The 21769-nt window shown below is 47.9% G+C and overlaps 2 protein-coding genes across 11 annotated transcripts in view; one reads left to right on the top strand and one right to left on the bottom strand.

The window, feature by feature from the left end:
* Positions 1-21769, top strand: part of CELF2 (CUGBP Elav-like family member 2) — a 671895-nt gene that overhangs the window by 631617 nt on the left and 18509 nt on the right. For 8 of the 10 annotated variants that reach the window (XM_070800750.1, XM_070800744.1, XM_070800748.1 and 5 more), the window contains 2 exons: positions 2965-3099; positions 18860-18991. In XM_070800750.1, coding sequence (XP_070656851.1) covers positions 2965-3099; positions 18860-18991 — 267 coding nt within the window. The remainder of the gene's footprint in view (positions 1-2964; positions 3100-18859; positions 18992-21769) is intronic. The other 2 variants (XM_070800746.1, XM_070800749.1) reach the window with 1 other exon arrangement.
* The window catches only part of LOC139186442 (uncharacterized), a 67213-nt gene continuing 52687 nt past the window's right edge, over positions 7244-21769 (bottom strand). Inside the window, exon 3 of the mRNA XM_070800752.1 lies at positions 7244-20844. Within this exon, the coding sequence (XP_070656853.1) occupies positions 20728-20844 (117 nt within the window). The 3' untranslated portion in view covers positions 7244-20727. The remainder of the gene's footprint in view (positions 20845-21769) is intronic.

Genomic DNA, 21769 nt, shown 5'->3' with positions numbered 1-21769 from the left:
GGGCTGTCGTTGAATGGTTTTCTACCAGGACTCGCAGCCCTTTTAGGACATTTCGTGAGAATGAGCTTCTGGGTCCGAGTCTTATTTCCAGAAACAGATAGAATTTCCCGCAGTCCCTGGCTCCGCTCCGCTCGGATGGGAGGTTTAGTTCTCGGCCTGGGTCCCGGGGTCTGTCTTGTCGTGGCCGCGTGCTGACAGCTGGCGAGCTGGGCAGCACCTGTAGGTCCTGCCTCTGCTTCTCTCCACCTAAGCCCCACCTCCTTGCCCCAAACGCTCTGATGCTGGAGTCACGACGCCTCTCCTCCCCTCCTTCATCTCTGTTTTGCTAGGGTCCATGTTCTGCTCCGTAGCGGTCGGTGGTTGAACAGAGCTGGCCACTCCCAGTGTGGCGCCCCAGAACCTGGCCTTCACAGTGGAGGCAGGGCAGCCCCTTGGGGTGAGGGGGGAAGGGGACACCCGGGGAGGACGGGGGGGACACAGAACCCAAGGGTGGTGGGCTGGACTCCAGGGCAACGCCGAGTGTTGGTGGGTGAGAAAAAGAAAACGCACAGACCTAATAAATATTTGCAGAATGGATTAATTAACGACTGAGGGAAATAGTCAATATTTGAAGCTGTTGTAAATACTGAAGAACGAAGAACAAACAAGAAAAACCTCGTTTGGGTCTGTAGACAATGCTCTTTATAGCAGCATGGGAACATTTCATGCTGTTGGTTGCCCTGTTCATTCATCTCCTGGGGCTCCATTTTTCACCTACTGTGAATGAACATGGCTCTGTGTGTGTGTAGGTGGGCTTGAAAGCAAATAAGACAACAGCTTTGTCCTCAAGGAGCTTAGTGTCTATGATGTGGAAGCAGGCTGCGATGAACGCGTTGGGAGTTAGATAGCGAGCCGGAGGATGACAGGTAACGAGTAAATGTGCCACTGGACGAGGCCCGTCAGTCACCCTCCAGGGGGAAGAGCCTCAGTGTCGGGAGGGCCTGCGAGGCTCTGACCCGGAGGAGCAGGCTGAGCTCCTCCACCCCAGCACCAGGCCGTGGTTCCGCAGTGCGGGTCAGAGCAGGTGTCCTGGGAAATGCAGGCTGAGGAGGGTGCTCGGCTGATGGTTACCCGTGGCCAGATGTGCAGACTGTAACATCGGTGCTAAACCCTTCTCGTGTGCACAGCTGTCTGTCCGTGCCGGTGTCTGGTCGTCTGCATTACATCCTGAGCATGTTAGAGGGGCCGCGGGGACCAGGCAGGTCCTTGCTGGTGCGCTTCATCCCACCCTGCAGCATCCCCCTAAGCCCAGCCCCTAGGCACACAAGCCAGCCTGTGGTCAACCGCTTTCAGGAGCCACGCCCAGGGGACCCCAGGGAGATCTGTGCTCAGTTCATGTTCCCCCAGCTCTGTTTTCCTCAGGCAAACCTGAAAAAATAGGCCCTGCGCTTTCCCTTCACAGGGTCCCGTCAGCACCCCCCTGCCTGACCCCTGACCCAAGGCGGGGACAGAGCTTTGTCCCCAGTGGCACGTGCTCGATGGAGCAACGTCTTCACGCTGGCAGGATGCCGCTGGTGCCTTGTCCTGTTCCCAGCACCCCCAGGACCTGTGTGGGTTTGCAGAACAGGTGCTGCTTTCTCCCTAAGCCACCAGGGCTGGATGCCTCCCAGAAGGAGCCCGAGTATCACTGTGAGCAAAATGAGAACCCAGATCGCAGTATGGACCTGAGGAACTCTTTCCTGATAGGATTAAGTCCTGACGAAGGCACCTGGGGTGGAGGAGCAGGGTAGGTAAGAGAGCCTGGCTCTGAGTCCAGCTGAGGCTCCACACGGTGGCTGAGGGCTTCCAGCAGGCGTGCTCCTAGAATGTTCTCTTGCCCCTCCTCCATCTCCCATCCCCTAGCCCTGTCATCAGGCCACTGTCTGAAAAGCGGGTTGGATTCACTATGTAAATGTGTATCAAATGCCTGGATTTGAGACATGAGAAAAAGGTAAAATGAGGCTGATAACTTCATTATCTTTCTGTGCAAAATTCCACTGTATGAGGAAGGAACTGCTGTTGCCTGCTTCTCAAATGTACATGACGGAGAAATGAATCATGGAAAAAAGACTCGGTGTAGAGAATCTCTGAACCTCTGGGGACTCAGGCATGGAGTCTGTGCCTGGCTAGTCCCCCCAGACCTGTCAGCAGAGTTTCGTTTCTCTCCATTCTTTTCTTGATTTTCATTAGCCCGCAATTCATTCTAGTAAGTAGTTCCTCTTTGAGATACAAATATATTTAAAATACAGATATTGCAAGTAGAAATATCACGGCACTGCCATTTTTCTTCATTCTTTTCGTCAGCAAATATTATTTGAGTTCCTGAATAAACCGAGAGAGAAGTTTGGGGGTCTATAATGACAGTGACACTCACAGTAGTTGCTGATGATTTTGGGGGCTTATGTCATGCCAGTCACTGTGCTGAGTCACTTCAATCATTGAGTTATTTAATCTGCACAACAACCACGTGAGTGAGGAGGTAAGTAACTGTTACTACTCATTCAGGAAGCAAGAATCAGAGAGGTTAAGAAATCTGTCCAGAGTCACACAGCTTACAGATCCTGGAATACAGATCAGTGTAACTTCAGAGCAATAAAGCATCATTTCTTCTGTCATGCCCCGAATGCACACCTGTGGAGTTTAAGGATGGAGAGTGTACCCTGAAGCCCTCCCTCCAGGTGACAGCCTCGCAGTGGAAGGCCCTGCAGTGCGTGGTCCACACAGAAACCTCTTGCTTGTTTTTTGTGCTGAGCTGCACCGCCCAGGAAGGGGCAGTTGGGCAGAGGGTCCTGGGCTGGGACGGGACATGTGGTACCGCACGAGTCCTCAGGGCAGCTGGGTGAGTGTGCCAGCCCCAGGGCCCTCTGTGCTCATCACCTGCCTTTTCTTTTGGGAAACGGGTAAAGTGGGCCTGCTGCTGACGTGCCCTCTCTCTCCCCCCTGCAGGCATGAATGCTTTACAGTTACAGAACCTGGCCACGCTGGCGGCGGCTGCAGCCGCAGCCCAGACCTCAGCCACCACCACCAATGCAAATCCTCTGTCCACCACGAGCAGCGCCCTGGGAGCTCTCACCAGTCCCGGTAAGGGGTGGTCCTGCCGCTGGGAGACAGGACGCGGGGGCAGGGCCAGGTGCAGAGTGGACATGCCCAGACCCCGCCAGGCACCAACTTAGTTACCGCTTTACTTTGTCTTTTTAATGTATCTTTATTGAAATAGAGTTGATTTACAACGTTGTGTTCGTTTCTGCTGCACAGCAAAGTGACTCAGTTACACATATGTTGACATTCTGTTTTATATTCTTTTCCATTACGGATTATGCCTGGATTTTGAATATAGTTCCTGTGCTGTACAGGAGGACCGCATTGCTTATCCATTCTATACAGAACAGTTTGCATCTGCCAATTCCAAACTCAGTTCATTCCCACCCTGCTCCCCTCCTGGTAGCCACAAGTCTGTTCTCTGTGTCGTGAGTCTGTCTCTGTTTCATGGGTAAGTTCGTTTATGCCCTAATTTAGATCCACACATAAGTGGCAGCATGTGGTCTCTGTCTTTGTCTGACTAAGTATGATAACCTCTAGTTGCGTCTTGTCTGACTTACTACACTTGGTATGATAATCTCTAGTCGATACTGCTGCAGATGGCTTTTTTTTTTTAATGGCTGAGTACTGTTCTATTGTATACATGCACCATGTCTTGTTTATCCATTCAGCCGGCAGTGGGCATTTGGGCTGTTTCTGGGTCTTGGCTACTATGAATAGTGCTGTTACGAACACAGGTGTGCAGTTACCCTTTAAAGAAACAAAAGTTTGAGCATGTGCATTTTTATCTTCCAAGGATAAAATGAGAAGAAAAACTTTGTGAGGGAATTCTCACACATTCCTTTTGTTTGAAAATTGTGCCGTCCCTTCCATCCTGGTGAAGTTGCCCAGTGACGAGGCGCCTCATTCCCTCAGGAATGCTCTTTTCTCCTGGTTTTGTGGTGGTGGTTTGTTTTTAGCAATGTAAGAATTCCCTGTTAAAACTCAAAACCCCGAATCATCATCTGTGATATTTCACACCAGCTTCATCCTTTACTTGTGGTTTTCAGCGTGGAGGTCCAGAGGGGACCGTCTTTGTTGCTCCTCTGTGGTCCCCTTCTGGGCCATGTCATTTAAAGTGAGGTTTTCTTTCCCCCCTCCTTAGAAATTCTGTTGCCTTATTCAAAGGCAGATGCTGTTTTCTTTTTCATATGAGCCAGACCAAATGTGGTTGCTTAGACACCAGGATTTGTTTTTTAAAAAGTGTTTTGCTGGCTTGCCTTCCTCTCTGGGTTTTCTGGGCCTTGATGGATGATCTCACCTTCTGCTCTGGTACGCGGAGGCGCTGGCCTGGACAACATCCAGGCCCCTTTCTAACTAACAACCCCACGGCCCTCTATCGGCCACTCGGAAAAGACGAGCTAACTGGCCCCTACACTTCTCTGTAACAATGCAGGGTTTTCTTCTAGAAGAATAGAGAAGGAACACTACAGTGCCCAGTAGACCAGCCTTCTTCAGGCAACCACCTTCAGGGAGGACAGACGCCCCACAGCCCTTAATTTGTTACTGAACACTGCGTTTCTAACTCATTTCCCTCTGAGTTCAGTGTTGAGGGAGGAACTTAAGAGATGTTGAGGAAAGGCTGGACAGTGTATCCATCACCTCATCTCAGAGCAACAGCATGTGGGACGTTGCCTTCATTCTTGAAATGTCTTCAAAAACATACCATGACAACATGTGGGCCTCGTTCCACACAACAGATAATACTCCTGAAAAATCAGCTTTGTAGTTTTTTCAAGAGACTAAGCTATAACTAATGCAAAACATAAACTGGTTATTTAAATACATCCTTTTAAAGAAATATGCGTTTTTGACATAGTGTATTCTCCCTTACGAAAATAACAGTGATTTTTTTTTTCTTAAAAACACAAGTATTTGACCTCACTAGTGTCCTTGTTTTAGAAATTAGACTGAAGAGTGTTTTGCTAAATAAGAAAAATAAGAATTAACCATCTCAGGCTTCCCCGACAGTCCGGTGGTTAAGACTCTGTGCTTCCACTACGTGGGTGCTGGTGTGACCCCTGGCCGGGGAACTAAGATCTTGCATGCTGTGAGGCCAAAAAAAAAAAAAAGAAACATCTCCCTGTGAGGACTGTGAAAAGATTATATTAAAACAGCAGTCTGAATACCTGAAACTAATACAATATTGTAAATCAACTATAAAAATTTTTAGCCCAATAAAATTTTTTTTAAAAAAAACACTGTATATGGTTTTATATACATAGACCGTTTGTCAGCATTTTTAACTGATATTTTTAACTATATTTTATTTGGAGTGAAAAAACTAAACACTTCTCAAGATCTGAGGGGTGTTTTATTTGTTTATATAAAAAGGAAAAGGATTAGGTCTTTTTTTTTTTTTTTAAGAGAAAACACTATTAACTTTAATTTGGCAGAAATAGATGATTGTAATTTTTCTAACTATGGCTGACTCCCTTTTATTGAGAGTAAAAAGAAGAAACCACATCATTGATAACAAGGTAGGGGAAAAAAAGAACACTTTTTCCCGTAAAGACTCTTCCTTACATGGCGAGGAGGCAGTCTGCTATTTGGTTCACCAGGCTTTAAAGAGTTTAACATTGTCACTACATTGAACTTATTCTCCTGTTCCAGAAGCAACCAGTATCATAAATGGACATTTTGGTGAAGGGTATGTGGCCTGTTGTTTGCTTGGGAAGCTTCATTCAACTTTATGAAAATACATTCTTCCATTGTGATAGCTGGGTTGGGAATGTGCCTTGGTTCCAGGGAATCGGAATTAATATTCCACCATTTTGTTCTCCTTTAGTAGAAGGCTCGTGGGTTTAGGAAGCCAAGTGCAAAAGCGTCTGTCAGCTCATCAGTGTTGATACTGTAATTGATAGCTAGTGCTCTCAAGTGACTGTGCAGCCTTAGGCGCTGGCCTGGGTGCTGGGGACACAGCCAGGAGCAGGACACACTCCCGCCCCCGGGGGCCTCCTGTCTGTTCCGGGAATCCGAACAGGGAGCAGTCACGGGTGCCATGTGTATGCCAGGCAAGCGCTGCGATCTTCGCAGGCAGAATAAGATGGAGAGAGGGGGTGGAAGGAGGCTTTCCCCTTCTGAAAGGTGGCGTTTGAGCAGAAACCTGAGGAAGGTGATGGAAGCATGGAGATGATCCGGGGCAGGGGTGTCCAGGCAGAGGACCGAGCAGGAATAGGCTGCGAGGAGGAGGAGGAGGAGGACTGGCGTGACGCCATCCTGAAGAAACAGTGAGAGGTGAGGTCCGTGTCTGCAGATCCACATTCATTCCATGCAGTACGGTCAGGAATGCGAGGACGTAGTGACCTTCTTAAAGTGCAGAGCACTCGAACAGCCTAGGAAGAGTATGTAAGGAAACTTGAAACATACTTGGCCATTTTCAGCTTTTTTCCTGAGACCTGAATGAAAGGGAAAATGTGTCCTGAGATGTATTTTCTTTCTTCCAACCCCAGCCAGGCATCCTTCCCTTTGCTCTTCACATGGCGTCCGGCCCAACCAGAAATCCTGCCAAGCACTGTGTCAGGGAGATGGGTTTCTCTCTTCTGTGTTGAGCAGAGCTTTGCATAAGAGCCGAAAATGTTTCATTAGAGTCCTGAAATGTGGGCAGCAGAAGCGATTTAAATCTACATTTCAATTATTTATCTTAAGTGTAACTAAGAAAATCTGGTGTTTAAGTGAAAGTAAATCTCTTCAAAATCACAGAAAACATGGTTAGTAACAATTCATGACTCTCCACTTCATCAGAACAATTTCCCAGGAAATAAAAGGGATGGAATGCTAGTCCCAAGGCCAGTGTGTTTTTTGTGGTGTTGTTTTTTTTTTAATAATTAAAAAAAAAAGGGGGGGGTGCTTCCTGTTGAACCATGCATAACCAGCCAGTCCATTCAAACGGAAAGCAGAGCTTCATCTACCGGCCTGCCCAGGTTTTGGTTCAGCTGTTCTTGAGACATCTCTTGTGCTTCAGACAAATCCATCTCGGAAGTACAGGGACAGCTCAGCACCCGCAAACTATTCATTTTTTAACAATTGTTAATGTATCATTTCAGTTCTGTACACCCAGGAACAAACTCCCTAAGCATTATTACAAATGATTTTAAACAGTCTATGCTTTAAAACATGAAAGATTAAGCATTATTTTTTTGTTAAAAAAAAAAAAAAAAAAAGATCCCCTTAGGCAATAAATATAGGTTTCTTTGACTCCTGGCCTTGCAATAAACATGAAAATAGTCTCAGTTGCCCTTGGTTGGAATAAGTGTTTCATGCAGTTATCAGATGGTAAGGAGTAAAATTTAAAAATCAGGAAAGAATAAAAACCAGGTAAATGCATTATTATGCCTTTTATGCATTTCTTATGGGTCTTTTGAAGCCTGATTTAATCGTGTTTCTTGTCTTTTATTTTGGTATGATAATTTTCCCTTTTGTTTACTATGGTCTTCTATGTATTTAATTAATTCTTAGGTCATTTCTTCTTACCCCATTTCGAACCTGTTGTTGAGACATGAGTCTCAGTATTGGTAGAAAGGGATAAAGTGTAAGGTGTGTGGCTGGGTCTTAAAGATACTAATGTCTGCCCGGCTTGTGGGTCTGTTGCCTTGGCCTGCGGTTCTGAGAGCGTGGACATACGCGTCAGTATTCCCACTTGCGAGCATCTCTCTGGCGTTTTCTGTCCAAAGCCTAACGTCATGTCTGTGTACATCATCCTGCTGCCCTTCTACTTTCTTTTTTAAAAATATGTTTTAAAATTCTCTAATCTTTCTGTAAGTGCATTCAGTCAAGTGCACACTTCAGGCTAACAGATCATTTCTTTCAAGGGTAAAGCACATTTTTAAATACTTGGGCACATTCTCCCATTCCCACCGTTGGCTTTCCCCTGAGTTTTTTCTGTGGAGTCTAGGCAGCGTCTTTTCCCACCTTTGAGACATGGCCTCCTCCTCAGAGGCTGCAACAGACACTGCGTCCCAGGGACAGGGGGACACTTCCTCGCGGACTCCTTGAGGGAAATGAATCTCATGTTCCTATGAGATTCAGACCTGCCCTGGCTCCTCACGTAAGAAGGGCTGGCGAGTGGTGTGTCATCCACCAGCGTTACCAGGCTGGCTGAGTGGTGGGGACTCAGAAGTCATCCTCCGAGTCATCCCAGAGCCCTTCAGTGTCATGAGAGGCTTCCCCCTCTCCTTCCCCCAAGGGTCCTCACACGTGTGTCACACGAGAGCTCGCCTCGTTTGGAAGAGGTTGATTTAACCTGAATTCCCGAGCCTTCTGAGAGCTTGGCCAGGCAAGTCCATGAGAAGGGGTTGGACTTGCGCCACCCCTCTGGTCCATTGCATGCAAGGGACAGTCGGTGAAGCCTGGAGGGACAGGAGAGAAGGACAGACAGACAGCAGGCTCTGGGAGAGGCCGTCCTTCAGGCTGCTGTGGTGATGCCACAACCTCGGGAAGACTAAAGCCAGCCACTCTTCCACAAGCCTGTTCTTGCCGCATGGAGACATCGTCTTTCTCTCGCTGACCCATCCTCGGCCCCTGCAGGACCTTCTCAGCCAGCCTGTGGTCCACTGTCCTTAATCGGTCACCGTGTCCAGTCGATTTTCTCTCTCTGTTTTCTTCCAACACCCACACACCCCCACTGGGTGAAGTTCCCTTTTCCCTGCGCTGTGTCTTCATGGCGCTGAGCTAACACTTAGAAAGCTGCCCGGCCCAGGGGGTGGCAGTAGATACGGTCCTCCCCTTTGCTGCAGAGCTTGACTTTCTGCAAGTCTGACCCTGGGTGCGCAGACGCTCCCTGTCGTGCGTTCATAGAGCTGTGGCTTCGCTTAGGACTTGCTCTTACTTTGTTTGGGGTGCACGTTCTCAGTATTTGAGATAGGGGCTTTCGTTCCCTGCTTTAGAGGCTCTGGAGACCATGCTGTGTCCATGATTCAGTATAAACGTTGCCTTGCACGGTCCCAGGCATCGTGTGTGGGGCCCTTGTGAGGCGTGTGTGAGCTCAGAGGTATGTCTGCTGCACAACACAAGCACTCGGTGAGACCTTTCCCCCCACCCGACCCCAGACTCTCTCTCCCACTGTCTGACATAACCTTGGTATCACCACTGCCACTGGTAAAAGCGTGTATGGATTGCCTGTGTTTTGTATTAAATGAAAAAGCAACAACACTTTTAGTCACAACTTCTCAGAAGTTTATGACCTAAGGTCTGTGCTTTAAGACTTAAAAGCAGCAAAATATAAATGCTACTTTCGTAGGTGGCTTAGTCCTATAAACTGGATGCAGTGGCCACATGCACAAAACAAGCAGGATGCCCCAACTTGGATTCTTCCGGTGGAAGAGCGGGAATCAGATAAGGTCCACCGTGTGAGTGACGGGAAAGATCCTGTCTTAATGGGTGACTTTTAACAGGAGAGTCAGCACTGGAGCCAGAACTTTAAGATGAGTTAAGCTTTCTGAGGTAGAAATGGAAGATTTATCAGATGTGTCAGGTGTGAGAAAATACAGAAAAGGCATTCTTTCAGCAAATGGAAATCCATCTCCCTTTTCACCAGCGTGAGATAGACGGGAAATAGGAACCAGGGAGAGAGGGAGAGCCCTGGAAGCCGTGGCTGAGAAGCTGGGACTTCCTCTTGCAGGCGGTAAAGAGCCAGGTGAGGACTCTGAGCGCAGGGGTGTCAGCGAGGCTTGGGTGCTGACTGGATGTGAGGGAGCAGAGGGAAAGAGGTGCGGACGGAAGTGTGCCGAGTATGGGGACCCCAACGCAGCATCCTCATCAGCAGAGAGGGCGGTCGGAAGCAGGCGGAGCTTGCGGAGGAAGGTGCTCCGTACTCAGGCACGCTGAGCAATGGCACGCGTGAACTGGTGTGTCGTGTAAATACATCCCGCAGGCAGGGTCCCTGACCCTTGAGCTTGTCCCAGAGGAGCTGCAGAGGTGGGCAGGTGTCAGTGTGGTCTTGAGGGGGACCATCGAGCCAGAAGCACAGCAGAGCAGCAGGCTGGGGGGTGAAGCCCTGACCCTCGCCTGTGTTTGCGGGGCAGAGGGGAGGAGCCATGTGGTGGGAAGGGAGCCCTGAGGAAGCGTGGTTTCAGGGAACCAAGCGTGGGAGTTTCAAGCAGGAAGGAGATCGAGATGAGGGCAGAGAAGAGGTGTTTGAGTTTGGCCATGGTCGGGCAGTTCACCTCCCACCCCGAGTGGTTGGTTCACTGTGATAGTGGAAGGAATGTCACAGTCCTGGAGGCTGTGAGAGGGGGCGTGAGACTGGAGCCAGGAGCTGTGTGTTTATAGATGACATCTTCCTGCAGTGTAGTGATTTTTTTTAAGTCTAGAAGGGTCAATAGAAGGAGAAATTTTACGATGGAGAAAGACATATTTCTAGACTTAAGAGGAGGTGGAACAGAGGTGATGAGAAGCCAAAGAGAGGCAAAAACTGATGGACTGAAGGGGGAAGGACTCAAACCCTCCTCTCTGGTGCCTGAAACAGCGGCTTGTGTGAGGCCCCATCCCCATCCCACCTTCAGAGCTGTCGCCTAGCACTGGGTTAGACACTCATATACAGGACAGGGCACAGAGCAGAGAGGATGCTCAGTGAGTGGACTGGGCGCCCTGAAGAGAGGGAACACCTCCACCACTGAGACCCACAGGACTGGGGAGGCTGTGAAGGATTTGAGACAGAAAGGTATTCACAACACACGCAAGACAAGAATGTACATGTCTAGGGCTAGAAACCATAAAAAATTCATGCCCGGTGCAGAGGTTTAAAAAAATTGTTAAAAGAATGCGATAGAGGAACTACAGTTTCACTTCCATTTAGAATACGTGGCCATCCTGACCAAGAGCTGGAAGGCTGTGACTTAGAGCAAGTCATTTCATCTTTGTTTAGTTTCTCCACTGTGAAATCGAATTGTCCATTTCTACATTTACTGAATTATCGAGGGAATGTGTATATAATGTATGCTATTGCTTTTTAAGACAGCATTAAAGTATCATATGGGGAAGATGATTATTTTGGAATGACACTAAATTCTGCTCCTCTGAACAATAAGAAATTGGTTAAACCTGGAATAAGCCCCAGTGATATTTTTTTCTCTGAACATTTGACTTTGGAAAGCAAATACCTCCCCACTGTTCCTAAAAATATTAGACTATAAATGCAGGGAGTAGAGCCTTTCCTTCCTTCTTTCTACTCTGGGACTTCACTGAAGAAGTTGGCTGTGAACTTCAAACTTGATTTGAGGTCACAGAATCAACACACCCTGCTTATCAAAGACAGAATGGCCACCGTGGGAGTAAAGAGAGCATGGTAACTTTGACCGGACCCATTTCCTTATAGCTGTCGTCACTGAGGGTAAAGCCCTTGGTGAGTGGTGGCTTTTTTTCAGGCAGTATACTGAGCATGTGCTCTGTGGTCAGTCATTTCCCAAGGAAACCATGCAAGTAGCTGACGGGTGGTTCACAGCATCTCAGACCTTGGACTCTGCCGGGTAGCCTCTCGCCAGCCGTGTGCTCCTATTATCCTCAGGGAAAGCTGCCTCTTTCCAGGACGTCCTAAGACCAGCATCCAGACAGGTCTTCCAGGACCCTCCCAGGGACTTGCTTTCTACAGAAATCTGTGTTCCTCATGTTTCCTCTCTAGAGCCTGGTCAAACAGTAATCTGACCCGTTTCATAAGTACCTGGAATCTTTAAGATCATTCATTCATGAAGGTGCCTCCCTCTGTGATCCACACGAGGAAACGGAAGCCTGCAAGGTCAAGTGACCTGCGGAGGAAACACAGGCTGTTAACCGCAGCTGAGGGGTCACCGCTCCTGCTGCCCCAGGAAACGTTCAAAAGCAGGAGCTCCTGGGCACCTAGAATTATATTTCAGGTTGAAATCACCATGAATTTTTTTCAAGCTGTGTCCATGACCATCTGTTTAAAAAAAAAAGGGGGGCAAATACTGAGGCCAGCTACAGGAAGGGTGTGGTTTTAGTTTGGTGATTCATAAGCAAAATATCACTAGATGAGAAAGCAGGTCCAATTTGTCCTGTCCTTTGCTCCATTCTTGTTTGATCCAGGTAGACTGGAGTTTATATAAAACTGTTTAAGTTTATGGCCCCAAATGACACCGTCACTCTCGTGTCCCTCTTTACGGACGGGGGAGGACCCTGGAGACGAGCTGAGGTGAGGAGGTGCGCAGCTGGCTGGCAGCCCTGGAGTACATGCTTTCTTAATAGCGCCCCCCAGTGACAGCCCCAGGGAGCACTGGAGATGAAACTAAAGCGAGGAAAACGGTGGGACCTTTGTGGGCACAGAGGGGATGATACTGCCCACGTCCATTCCCATACCACTCTCTCATCTTTGGAGACATCCCCTGTCGTAGAGTAACGCCTCAAAAGGGGCTCAGAGTCCCTGCAAGGGACTTCTTCTAGCCAGCCCTGCAGACGTGGAGGCTTCCTCTGGCCCATCTGCAGAACTTGTCTGTCCCAGCGTGGCACAAGCCAGGTTGCTGACTGAGCTCCCTGTGAGTTGGAAGCGGGTTAGTGAAGGAAGAAGATGATGCGGGTGTTTGTGGGGTAATGGGCATGCGCATTACAGATGGCTGGGCACTGAGATCAGAACACCGCAGCAGCTTTCAATGTCCTTTTCTAAGGCAAACAGCCTCCTCCCACCCTGTCATCTCTCCTCTCCCCATCCCTCCCCCTGAAAAATCCTTTTAGGGAAGAAATGGAAGTAAGAGGTGTGGTTATTGTGGAGTAACTAGGCCCCGCGGGAGAGGAGGTGCCGGGCTCCCCCTCGGGTTGTGGTGAGCTAACGACAGAGGCGCCCTTGTCGCCGCTTCACCACTCGGCCCCCGTGGGAGCATCAGCGCTGTGTGACGCAGAGCAGTGACTGCAGGCTCCGCTGTCCTGAGTGCGTCTGGTCAGTGCCCCCTTGGGAGCATCAGCGCTGTGTGACGCAGAGCAGTGCCTGCAGGCTCGGCTGTCCTGAGTGCGTCTGGTCAGTGCAGACAGTGTTCTCTTCTGTTTGCAGTTGTTGTGTTTCCTAAACCACAAAGCTACTGTGCTTTCAGTGTCTTGCACATACGCTGAAGGCAGATTCTTGGTGTCTTCTGTTGATGTCGTTTCATTGTAGCTTTTTGAAACTCTTGTGGTCCACCGTGGAACTCTGCCCAATGTTATGTGGCAGCCTGGATGGGCAGGGGTTTGTAGAGAGAATGGATACATGTATATGTGTATGTACACTTGAGTCCCTTCTCTCTTCACAGCATTGTTTACTAATTGGCTATACCCCAATACAAAATTGAAAGTTAAAAAAATCTTGCAGTCCAGGAAAAGTGGGGAGAGGGTTCACAGGTGGAGATGGAGGCACTGGGTTCCTAGGAAGCATGATCATCTCTGGGACCAAGTACTGGAGACAGGACTTGCCAGGGCGCCCATAAAACAAAGGAGAGAAGGTTCCCCTTCATTTAGGAAGGATGGTGCAGACGTGGTCAGTGTCAGAGGCTGGTGCCCCAAATGGCCACTTTCCTACTTCTCTGGCTGGATATGAAATCTGTGAAAGGGGAAAGAGCCGCATTCTGTCCTTTGAGCAGTGGGCCTCCCGCCAGATTGCTTGTCACCCCGCCTCGTGCAGAGAATAAGAAGGAAGCCGCACCTCCTCTGTGTCCCTGCTCACAGTCCAGGGAAAGGGGGACGAGGGCGTCAGGACTGGCTCAGGCCTTTCCAGGGGCTGCGCCAGCGTGTAGCCTCAGAAACCTCAGGGGACTCTGGTTCCTTCCGCAGAAACTGCATCAGGGGCCCTCTCTGCTCCTGACCTGGCCCCGGTCCCCCTCCCTCTCCAGCACCCTCACCCCTCCCAGCTTGTCTTCAGAAGGCCCGGAACCGAGTTGCCATGTGGGGTCACATACACATGGCTCTGATGGGTCACGTGGCTGTTTCGCCTGCTGGCTGGCCATGCTCAACACCTCTTTGGCCTGCTTGGTGGTTGAGAGCCGGCGGTACTGCAGGCATGAAACATGGCGTGTGACCAGGTCGGTCCATCACTGCGTGGAAAGTGAGGCAGCTCTGCCCCCCTTTCCCCCCTGCACCCCACACTCCTCTGGCTTTGAGGTACAGCCTATCCCCTGCATGGAGCATCCTTTGACTAAAAGAGATGCCGTGGGCAAAGATGAACCAACATTTACCACCTTCTCTTGAAACGCTCCTGTGCCACCTTGTAAACAGTTTAATTGAGAAAGCAGAGGATACGGTTCTTAGTGGAGACAGAAGGGAATTTTAATTTTAGGTGGGCAGAACGCAGGCAGCCTCCTGCCAGGCTGCCAGCACAGAAATAAGGAAAACAGGCATGTCGATGGCATTTAGTACATCTCTTTGTTTTGTGTAGAGGGGCTTCTCTGTTGTGTTTCTCCTGAATATTTGAAGTACTTGATTGAGACTGGTTGTGTGACAAATTTAAGTTTTCCTTTTGCTTTAAAGAGATTATTTTCTAGAACCCAGAATGTTCTTAAAGGCAGCCAGATACACAACTGAGATATCTTTTCCAATTTAGACTTAAACTGGGGTAAATTTTCAGAGTATTGTCCAAAGCACTGGCGCACACGGAGTCTTCTCACGTTAAGGCAAGTTGTTCAGCTCCGTTAATCTCATGTCTGGTTCCTCGCCCCATCTGTCTACTTGGACTACCCGAGAGCAGCACAACAAGGGGGCACAAGACCACAGTGCACTACAGCCAGTCTTCTGGGGTTTTAAATAAATAGAAAAGCAAAATAGAGACCTCCAACTTGCATATGTTTTTTTAATTTTTGTTTTATATTGGCATATAGCTGATTTACAGTGTTGTGTTAGTTTCAGATATACAGCAGAGTGATTCAGTTATACATACGTCCATTCTTTTTCAGATTCTTTTCTCATATAGGTTATTAGAAAGTATTGAGTAGAGTTCCCTGTGCTCTACAGTAGGTCCTTCAGTTCAGTTCAGTTCAGTCGCTCAGTCATGTCCGACCCTTTGCGACCCCATGAATTGCAGCACGCCAGGCCTCCCTGTCCATCACCAACTCCCGGAGTTCACTCAGACTCACGTCCATGGAGTCAGTGATGCCATCCAGCCATCTCATCCTCTGTCGTCCCCTTCTCCTCCTGCCCCCAATCCCTCCCAGCATCAGAGTCTTTTCCAATGAGTCAACTCTTCGCATGAGCTGGCCAAAGTACTGGAGTTTCAGCTTTAGCATCATTCCTTCCAAAGAACACCCAGGACTGATCTCCTTTAGAATGGACTGGTTGGATCTCCTTGCAGTCCAAGGGACTCTCAAGAGTCTTCTCCAACACCACAGTTCAAGAGCATCAATTCTTTGGCGCTCAGCTTTCTTCACAGTCCAACTCTCATATCCATACATGACCACTGGAAAAACCATAGCCTTGACTAGATGGACCTTTGTTGGCAAAATAATGTCTCTGCTATCTAGAATATGCTACCTAGGTTGGTCATAACTTTCCTTCCAAGGAGTAAGCATCTTTTAACTTCATGGCTGCAATCACCATCTGCAGTGATTTTGGAGCCCCAAAAATTAAAGTCTGACACTGTTTCCACTGTTTCCCCATCTATTTCCCATGAAGTGATGGGACCAGATGCCATGATCTTCGTTTTCTCAGTGTTGAGCTTTAAGACAACTTTTTCACTCTCCTCTTTCACTTTGATCAAGAGGCTTTTTAGTTCCTCTTCACTTTCTGCCATAAGGGCGGTGTCATCTGCATATCTGAGGTTATTGATATTTCTCCCAGCAATCTTGATTCCAGCTTGTGCTTCTTCCAGCCCAATGTTTCTCATGATGTACTCTGCATAGAAGTTAAATAAGCAGGGTGACAATATACAGCCTTGACGTACTCCTTTTCCTATTTGGAACCAGTCTGTTGCTCCATGTCCAGTTCTAACTGTTGCTTCCTGACCTGCATATAGGTTTCTCAAGAGGCATGTCAGATGGTATTCCCATCTCTTTCAGAATTTTCCTACTGATTATCTATTTTACATATATCAGTGTATGTATGTTAACCCCCAAATCCTAATTTATCCCTGCACCACTTTCCCCCTTTGGTAACCTAAACTTGTTTTCTATGTCTGTGGCTCTATTTTTTAATAAATAAATTCATTTGTGTGGTTTTTTTTAGATCCCACATATAGGTGATATGTATTTGCCTTCCTCTGCCCAACTTAGTTCACTGAATATGACAGTCTGTAGGTCCATTCATGTTGCTGCAGATGGTACTGTTTCATTCTTTTTATGGCTGAACAGTACTCCATTTTATATATATATTTGTATGTATACGCATGTACACACACACACAGCATGTCTCCTCTCTCCATTCATCTGTCAGTGGGCACTGGGTTGTTTCCGTATCTTCACTGTTATAAATAATTGCTGTAAAGCTCTCAGTCTTAACTGCACCCCACTTGCTTCCAGTTTTCTGGTTTTTTTAAAGAGGGCAATGAAATGGTGATGGTGTGTAATTTATAGCTGTAGCCTCATTTTTTTTTTCATTTTTCACCCTTTCATATTGTGCAGACATGTTAAATACACTTCCTTTCTATTGCGCACCAGTAATTCCAGTATCTGAAGTTTTGGTCGATCTAAATATAGGGTCTAACTCTGTCTCTGCTGATTCTTACTCTTGGTACTTGGTTTACTTGTATTTATTTTTTTTTAATTGTGAGCTTAACTGTCTTGGAGCCTTATTTCTGAGAGTTCTTTGTTGAAAATGGGCCCTTTCAAGGTTGACTTACAGTTGATTCTACAAGGTGCTAGAAGAGAGTACAAGCTAGGGACCACTTTAAATTGATGGTTGGATGGGTTTTGACCAGTCAGATAAAAGAAAGTTGTTCTGCAGACTTATGTGAGGGCTAGTTTATTATATACTATCAGAGGGAATCCCCTCCCCCTGCTCAGCACTGTTTTGATACAGGCAGTTGTCCTTACAGTTTCTGAAGCAGGAAGTGTGTCTTGTTCGTGCTTACACTGCTTGTGTAGCCTTCAAGGGTTCCAGACTTTCTGCGGGGGGGGGGTCTCTTCTTAAGCACTTCACCTCAGGTGGACCCTAGACTTCTCATATCTGTCATGCACTGGAAGGCTTTGGGAACTGGAGCTTAAGTTCGTCTAGCTCACCAAATAGCCTTAAGGCAAACGCTACCTTCAGTGTGCTGCTTATCTTCCTGGTTCCCACTTTCATTTATATCATTGATTCTGAGTATCTCTTACCAAATGGTCAGTTATTGATGCAACTTAAAGCATCCTTTAAAATACCTTATTGAGCACTTTAGTTTCAGTGGGAGAGTCTCTCTAGTACCTAGACCACCTAACCACTAGAAACAGAAGCCCCCCGCATTTCCCATGGAGAAATGCATTTTAGTCTGATATCAGCCTACATGTGACAGCTCTTACCAAACTAATGTGCCATCGAGTAAGGGAGAAAAACTATCCCTGGGGCATGTTCTGATTCTCAGCCAGTAGTAAAGGCCTGGGGGAAAGAAAATGAAAAGGTAAAGCCCTGAAGAGCTTTCACATGATTTCAGGTGACACCAGAGAAGAGCTTCCAGAATGGTCTTCAGTATGAGGACATCTGAGGACTTTTTCCCAGGAAAACATTCATAACTAATGAAAATTATTTAAAAATGAATAGGGAGGACAGCCACTTTGGAGAATATTTTAGCATTTCCTCAAAATGGAAAACAGAGCTTTATCATATGACCAGCAGTCCCCCTCCTAGCTACGTATTCAAGAGAACCGAAGACATATGTCTGCCCAGAAGCTTGAGTACAGATGGTCACAGCAGCATTACTCATAACAGCCCCAGAGTGGAAACAATCAACATGTCCACGGCTGATGAATGGACAAAGTGGAGTGTTTCCATACAGTGGACTATTATTCAGTAATAAAAAGGGATAGAGTACTGACACATGCTGCCACATGGATGAACCTTGAAAACATTTTGCTCAGTGAAAGAAGCCAGTCACAAAAGATGACATATTTTATGATTCCATTTATATGAAATACCCAGACTAAGCAAATCCACAGAGATAGAAAGTAGATCAGTTTGCCAGTGTCCAAGGAGAGGGGAGAGAATGTAGAATGAGTGTTAATGAGTATGGGTTTCTCAAAATTAGACTATGGTGCTGGTTGTATAACTCTATGAACATATTGATCAGGGAATTGCATACTTTCAAGGAGTAACTTTTATAACATGAATTATATCCCAATGAAGCTGTTAGTTAAAGGTGGGGAATTGTTTTATCTCCCCTTCTATAAGCACCACTACTTGGATCTTGAAGTCTTCTGTCAAACCCAGGAATGTGTATGACTTTTTTTTTTTTTTTTTTTTAACTTCATTGAGAAAATGCCATGTCTGAAGCATAAAGAATAAGAAAGCCAAGAATTGCCATTTCACTCCCCCTCCCCCACTTTGTGCTGGTCATTTGTTCAGAGGTTCCTAAAGTGGGGCTGATGAAGGACCCACCACTCAGGAGGAAAGGCCCTCTTCTCATGGCTTGGCCCCCACTAGCCAGCAGAGCGCATGTTCGCTGGCTGGCACAGCAGAGCCATGATGATTTTTTTCACTAAATGTCACGGTCACAATTGCTACAAGCCCAGGCCATGTCTCTCACACTAAAGCCTAAGCGAGGTTCCCGGTCGTCCCGTGACTGAAGGCCCCCAGCTGTGTCCACTAGGACGGGACAGACTGCGTCCTGGGCCAGCGGGCTCTCACTTACAGTGCCTTTCTCTCCCCACTCCCTTGTCTGCCTTTTGTCTTACAGTGGCTGCTTCAACCCCCAACTCCACTGCTGGTGCAGCCATGAATTCTCTGACCTCTCTCGGGACTCTGCAAGGACTGGCAGGAGCCACTGTCGGACTGAATAACATTAATGCACTAGCAGGTACCATCAACAGTGAGTATTTGCTGCTCTGGTGGACAGCCTTCCCCCAAATTCTCCACAGACAGTGCTCAGCCAGAGACAGCCTGCAAAGGCTGCATCACAGGGAGAACTAAAGCTTGGGAGGAGGGGCAGGAGCACACGCCTAGACGGGCGTGCTGCCTGTGTGCACTCTGTGTCTCCACAGACAGCCCCCTCGCCACCCTAAGTCTTCAGGGTGCAGGTTGTGTACTTGGTCACAGGTGTCTGTGGTTGACCAGTAGCCGCAGGTTTCCGGGACTCTGGGTGGGTTCTGGTTTGGTGCCCTTCTGAGAGGCTGTGAATAAGTTATAAAAGAGAAATCGATGAGTTGGAGGTCAGGACCACAGGGCCAGCTCCCAGTCTGCTCTCAGTCTCCCAGGAATCTGAGCCAGTCACTGCCCCCTTTCTGGACTTCAGGGTCCCATCTGAAAATGGGACGTTCTGGATCAGGTGATCTTAAAGGTCTAAAGTCCCTCCAGGTCTAAAATCCAGAGGTTTATGTCAGTCATAGAGGAGGAGAGAAGAGGCCTTGGGAAGCAGGAAATAAGGCTGAGTGGAGAGGAGTCACCCCTGGAGCCAACGTCTAGGGTCTTTCTTAAGCCTCCGGCGGCCGGGGTCACCCTACAGCAGTGCGTCTCCTGAAGGGCCCCATTCCCCTACGGCAGGTGGAAGCAGAGTGAGGCAAATTGTTTACAGAATTCCTCAGCTCTGAAATACACAGACTGACCAAAGAACTCCAAGTTCTGTCTACACAGCCTGCCCACTTCCGGTGCTTTACATCTGTGGGGAGAATGGCTCCTGACCAGAAGATGAGTCACAGCTGAGGCTCGAGCTCAGCCTCGGCTCCTCCACTAGAGGGAATGGTCCTCAGTCCACAGAGGGGACCCCGGGTCTGCCTTTCTTGCAGCTCGGTCCCCACACCCTGTGCCTGACAACAGCCACACCCAGTAGGCCCACGACAGCCTAAGGAGATCTGACTTGGGGACCCATTTACCTAGCAGGCCACCCAACCTCTGCCCGTTTTAAGTATTAAAAAAAGAGTTTTGACAAGCTTCCTTATTCTTGGCCACAATTCAGTTTAAGTGAACAGTTTTTAAAGGGTGATCAAGAAGTACAGTTTATTTAAAAGAAAAAACAAAAACGTGAATAATTCTATATCCTAAAATCCCAAAAGAATACCTTGTAATTTATTTTGTAAAGAAGAACCTAGAACTCACCCAAATGAAGACTAGCTGTTATCACCCAGATTAGAAGATACAAGTCACACATTTAGAGGTAGGGAATTGTTTCGGGTTTTATGGAATCCTTTCATGCAGATGCCCTGGGGAAAACAAACAGGAACTTGGACTGAGTGTTATCTGACCAGAGGCCAAAGAAAGCGGAAAGGAAAAAGATTTTTTTTCTTTCCAGACTGGATGGCTCTTGATTAGCGAGCAGACAGTAAATGCAGTGGTAACCAGGTGACAGCAGAGTACTGCACCCCACTAAAGCTGCCTCCAGCGCCCCTCTTGCCAGCAGCCCTCATGGCCTTGACTCCTGTTTCTGACCTTGTTCTGCAGACGCTCCAACTCACTTGTCCTTCCCCTCGGTTGCAGACGAGTGTTTGCACACACCCCTCCATGCTGCTTCTAAGCCCCAGGACCTAGTTCCCCTAAAACAAGGAATTTGATTTGACTGCCTGCCTGTCCTGGGTCTGCACAGTACCAGGCCAGTGGGAGTGGCTGTCCTCCTCAGCGCGTGCTCTGACTGCTGTGTGTCGTCCTGTCCGTGTGGTCCGCCTCCTCAGCCTGTCCTGTTGCCCTTTGCTGGGATTTCCCGTTGTTACCGTGAGCGGCTAGGGAGGGACTCTGTTGAATGGCAGAGAGACCATGGTTGGTTCTTGTGTGGGGTCTGTGTTACTCAATTTTGCTTCTGGCAAGAACAACGGCCTTATTGTTGTGTTTTTTAAATACTTAGCCACTGGATAAACATAGGTGTATAGTTCATGGGAAATTAAGACTGTTTCTAGTCTCAAATAACCTCTGCTAAACAGTATGAACTAGGAAAATGTTTAAACCCAAAGTCATGCACAAAGAAAACTACATTCTGCCTGCTGGGGTGAATTACCATCAAAGCTATTTCACAATCCCAACACTGTCTTGGAGCTTATACTTGCTTCTCAGACAGCAAGAGAAAACCTAACGTAGAGGGTCCTCCTTCAGACCGTTCCTTCACAGACAGTGATGCCACCTGTCCCACTGGACAGTCCTCAGAAAAGGAAGTCAAGAAACGGGAACCTGGGCAGAGGCCACTAGAGCGGTTTCCGTGTCATTACCGTTTGCTCCCCCACTGCACCTAAGAACCATTCCCTGCCATCGTAAGGAGAGGTTTCTGGGGTTCTGAGTAGAACCAACTCTTTTCCACAGACAAAGGAGCGAGGGACAAAGTAGGTGGTAGATGGATCCAGTTAATTCCCAAATTTTACCCCTTCCCTCCCAGAGGGTTCCTCATCTCCCCACAAAACAGAAGTTTTGGTTAGTAAACAAGCAGCTACGCCATTTGAGCTCCATATCCTTGTTCTTCCTGTGTAAGTTCATGCATGGATGGAGGGACTAAACCGGAGGACACTACTCTAAAGCTAAAAGCAGAACGGCAAGATGAGAAGGAAGGAACATGGGCAGTTCACTGACAGGAGCTTTCCCTCCTGGATTATGTGAGGCAGGTGTCACTAACAGCTCAACTAGGAAGTGCACTAACTTTATCGCTAGACCATTTGCAGAGGCCTTCCCGCCC

The sequence above is a fragment of the Bos indicus genome, chromosome 13 (genome assembly GCF_029378745.1).
Source record: "Bos indicus isolate NIAB-ARS_2022 breed Sahiwal x Tharparkar chromosome 13, NIAB-ARS_B.indTharparkar_mat_pri_1.0, whole genome shotgun sequence".
NCBI lineage: Eukaryota > Metazoa > Chordata > Mammalia > Artiodactyla > Bovidae > Bos > Bos indicus.
This window is presented reverse-complemented; position numbering and strand designations above follow the sequence as displayed.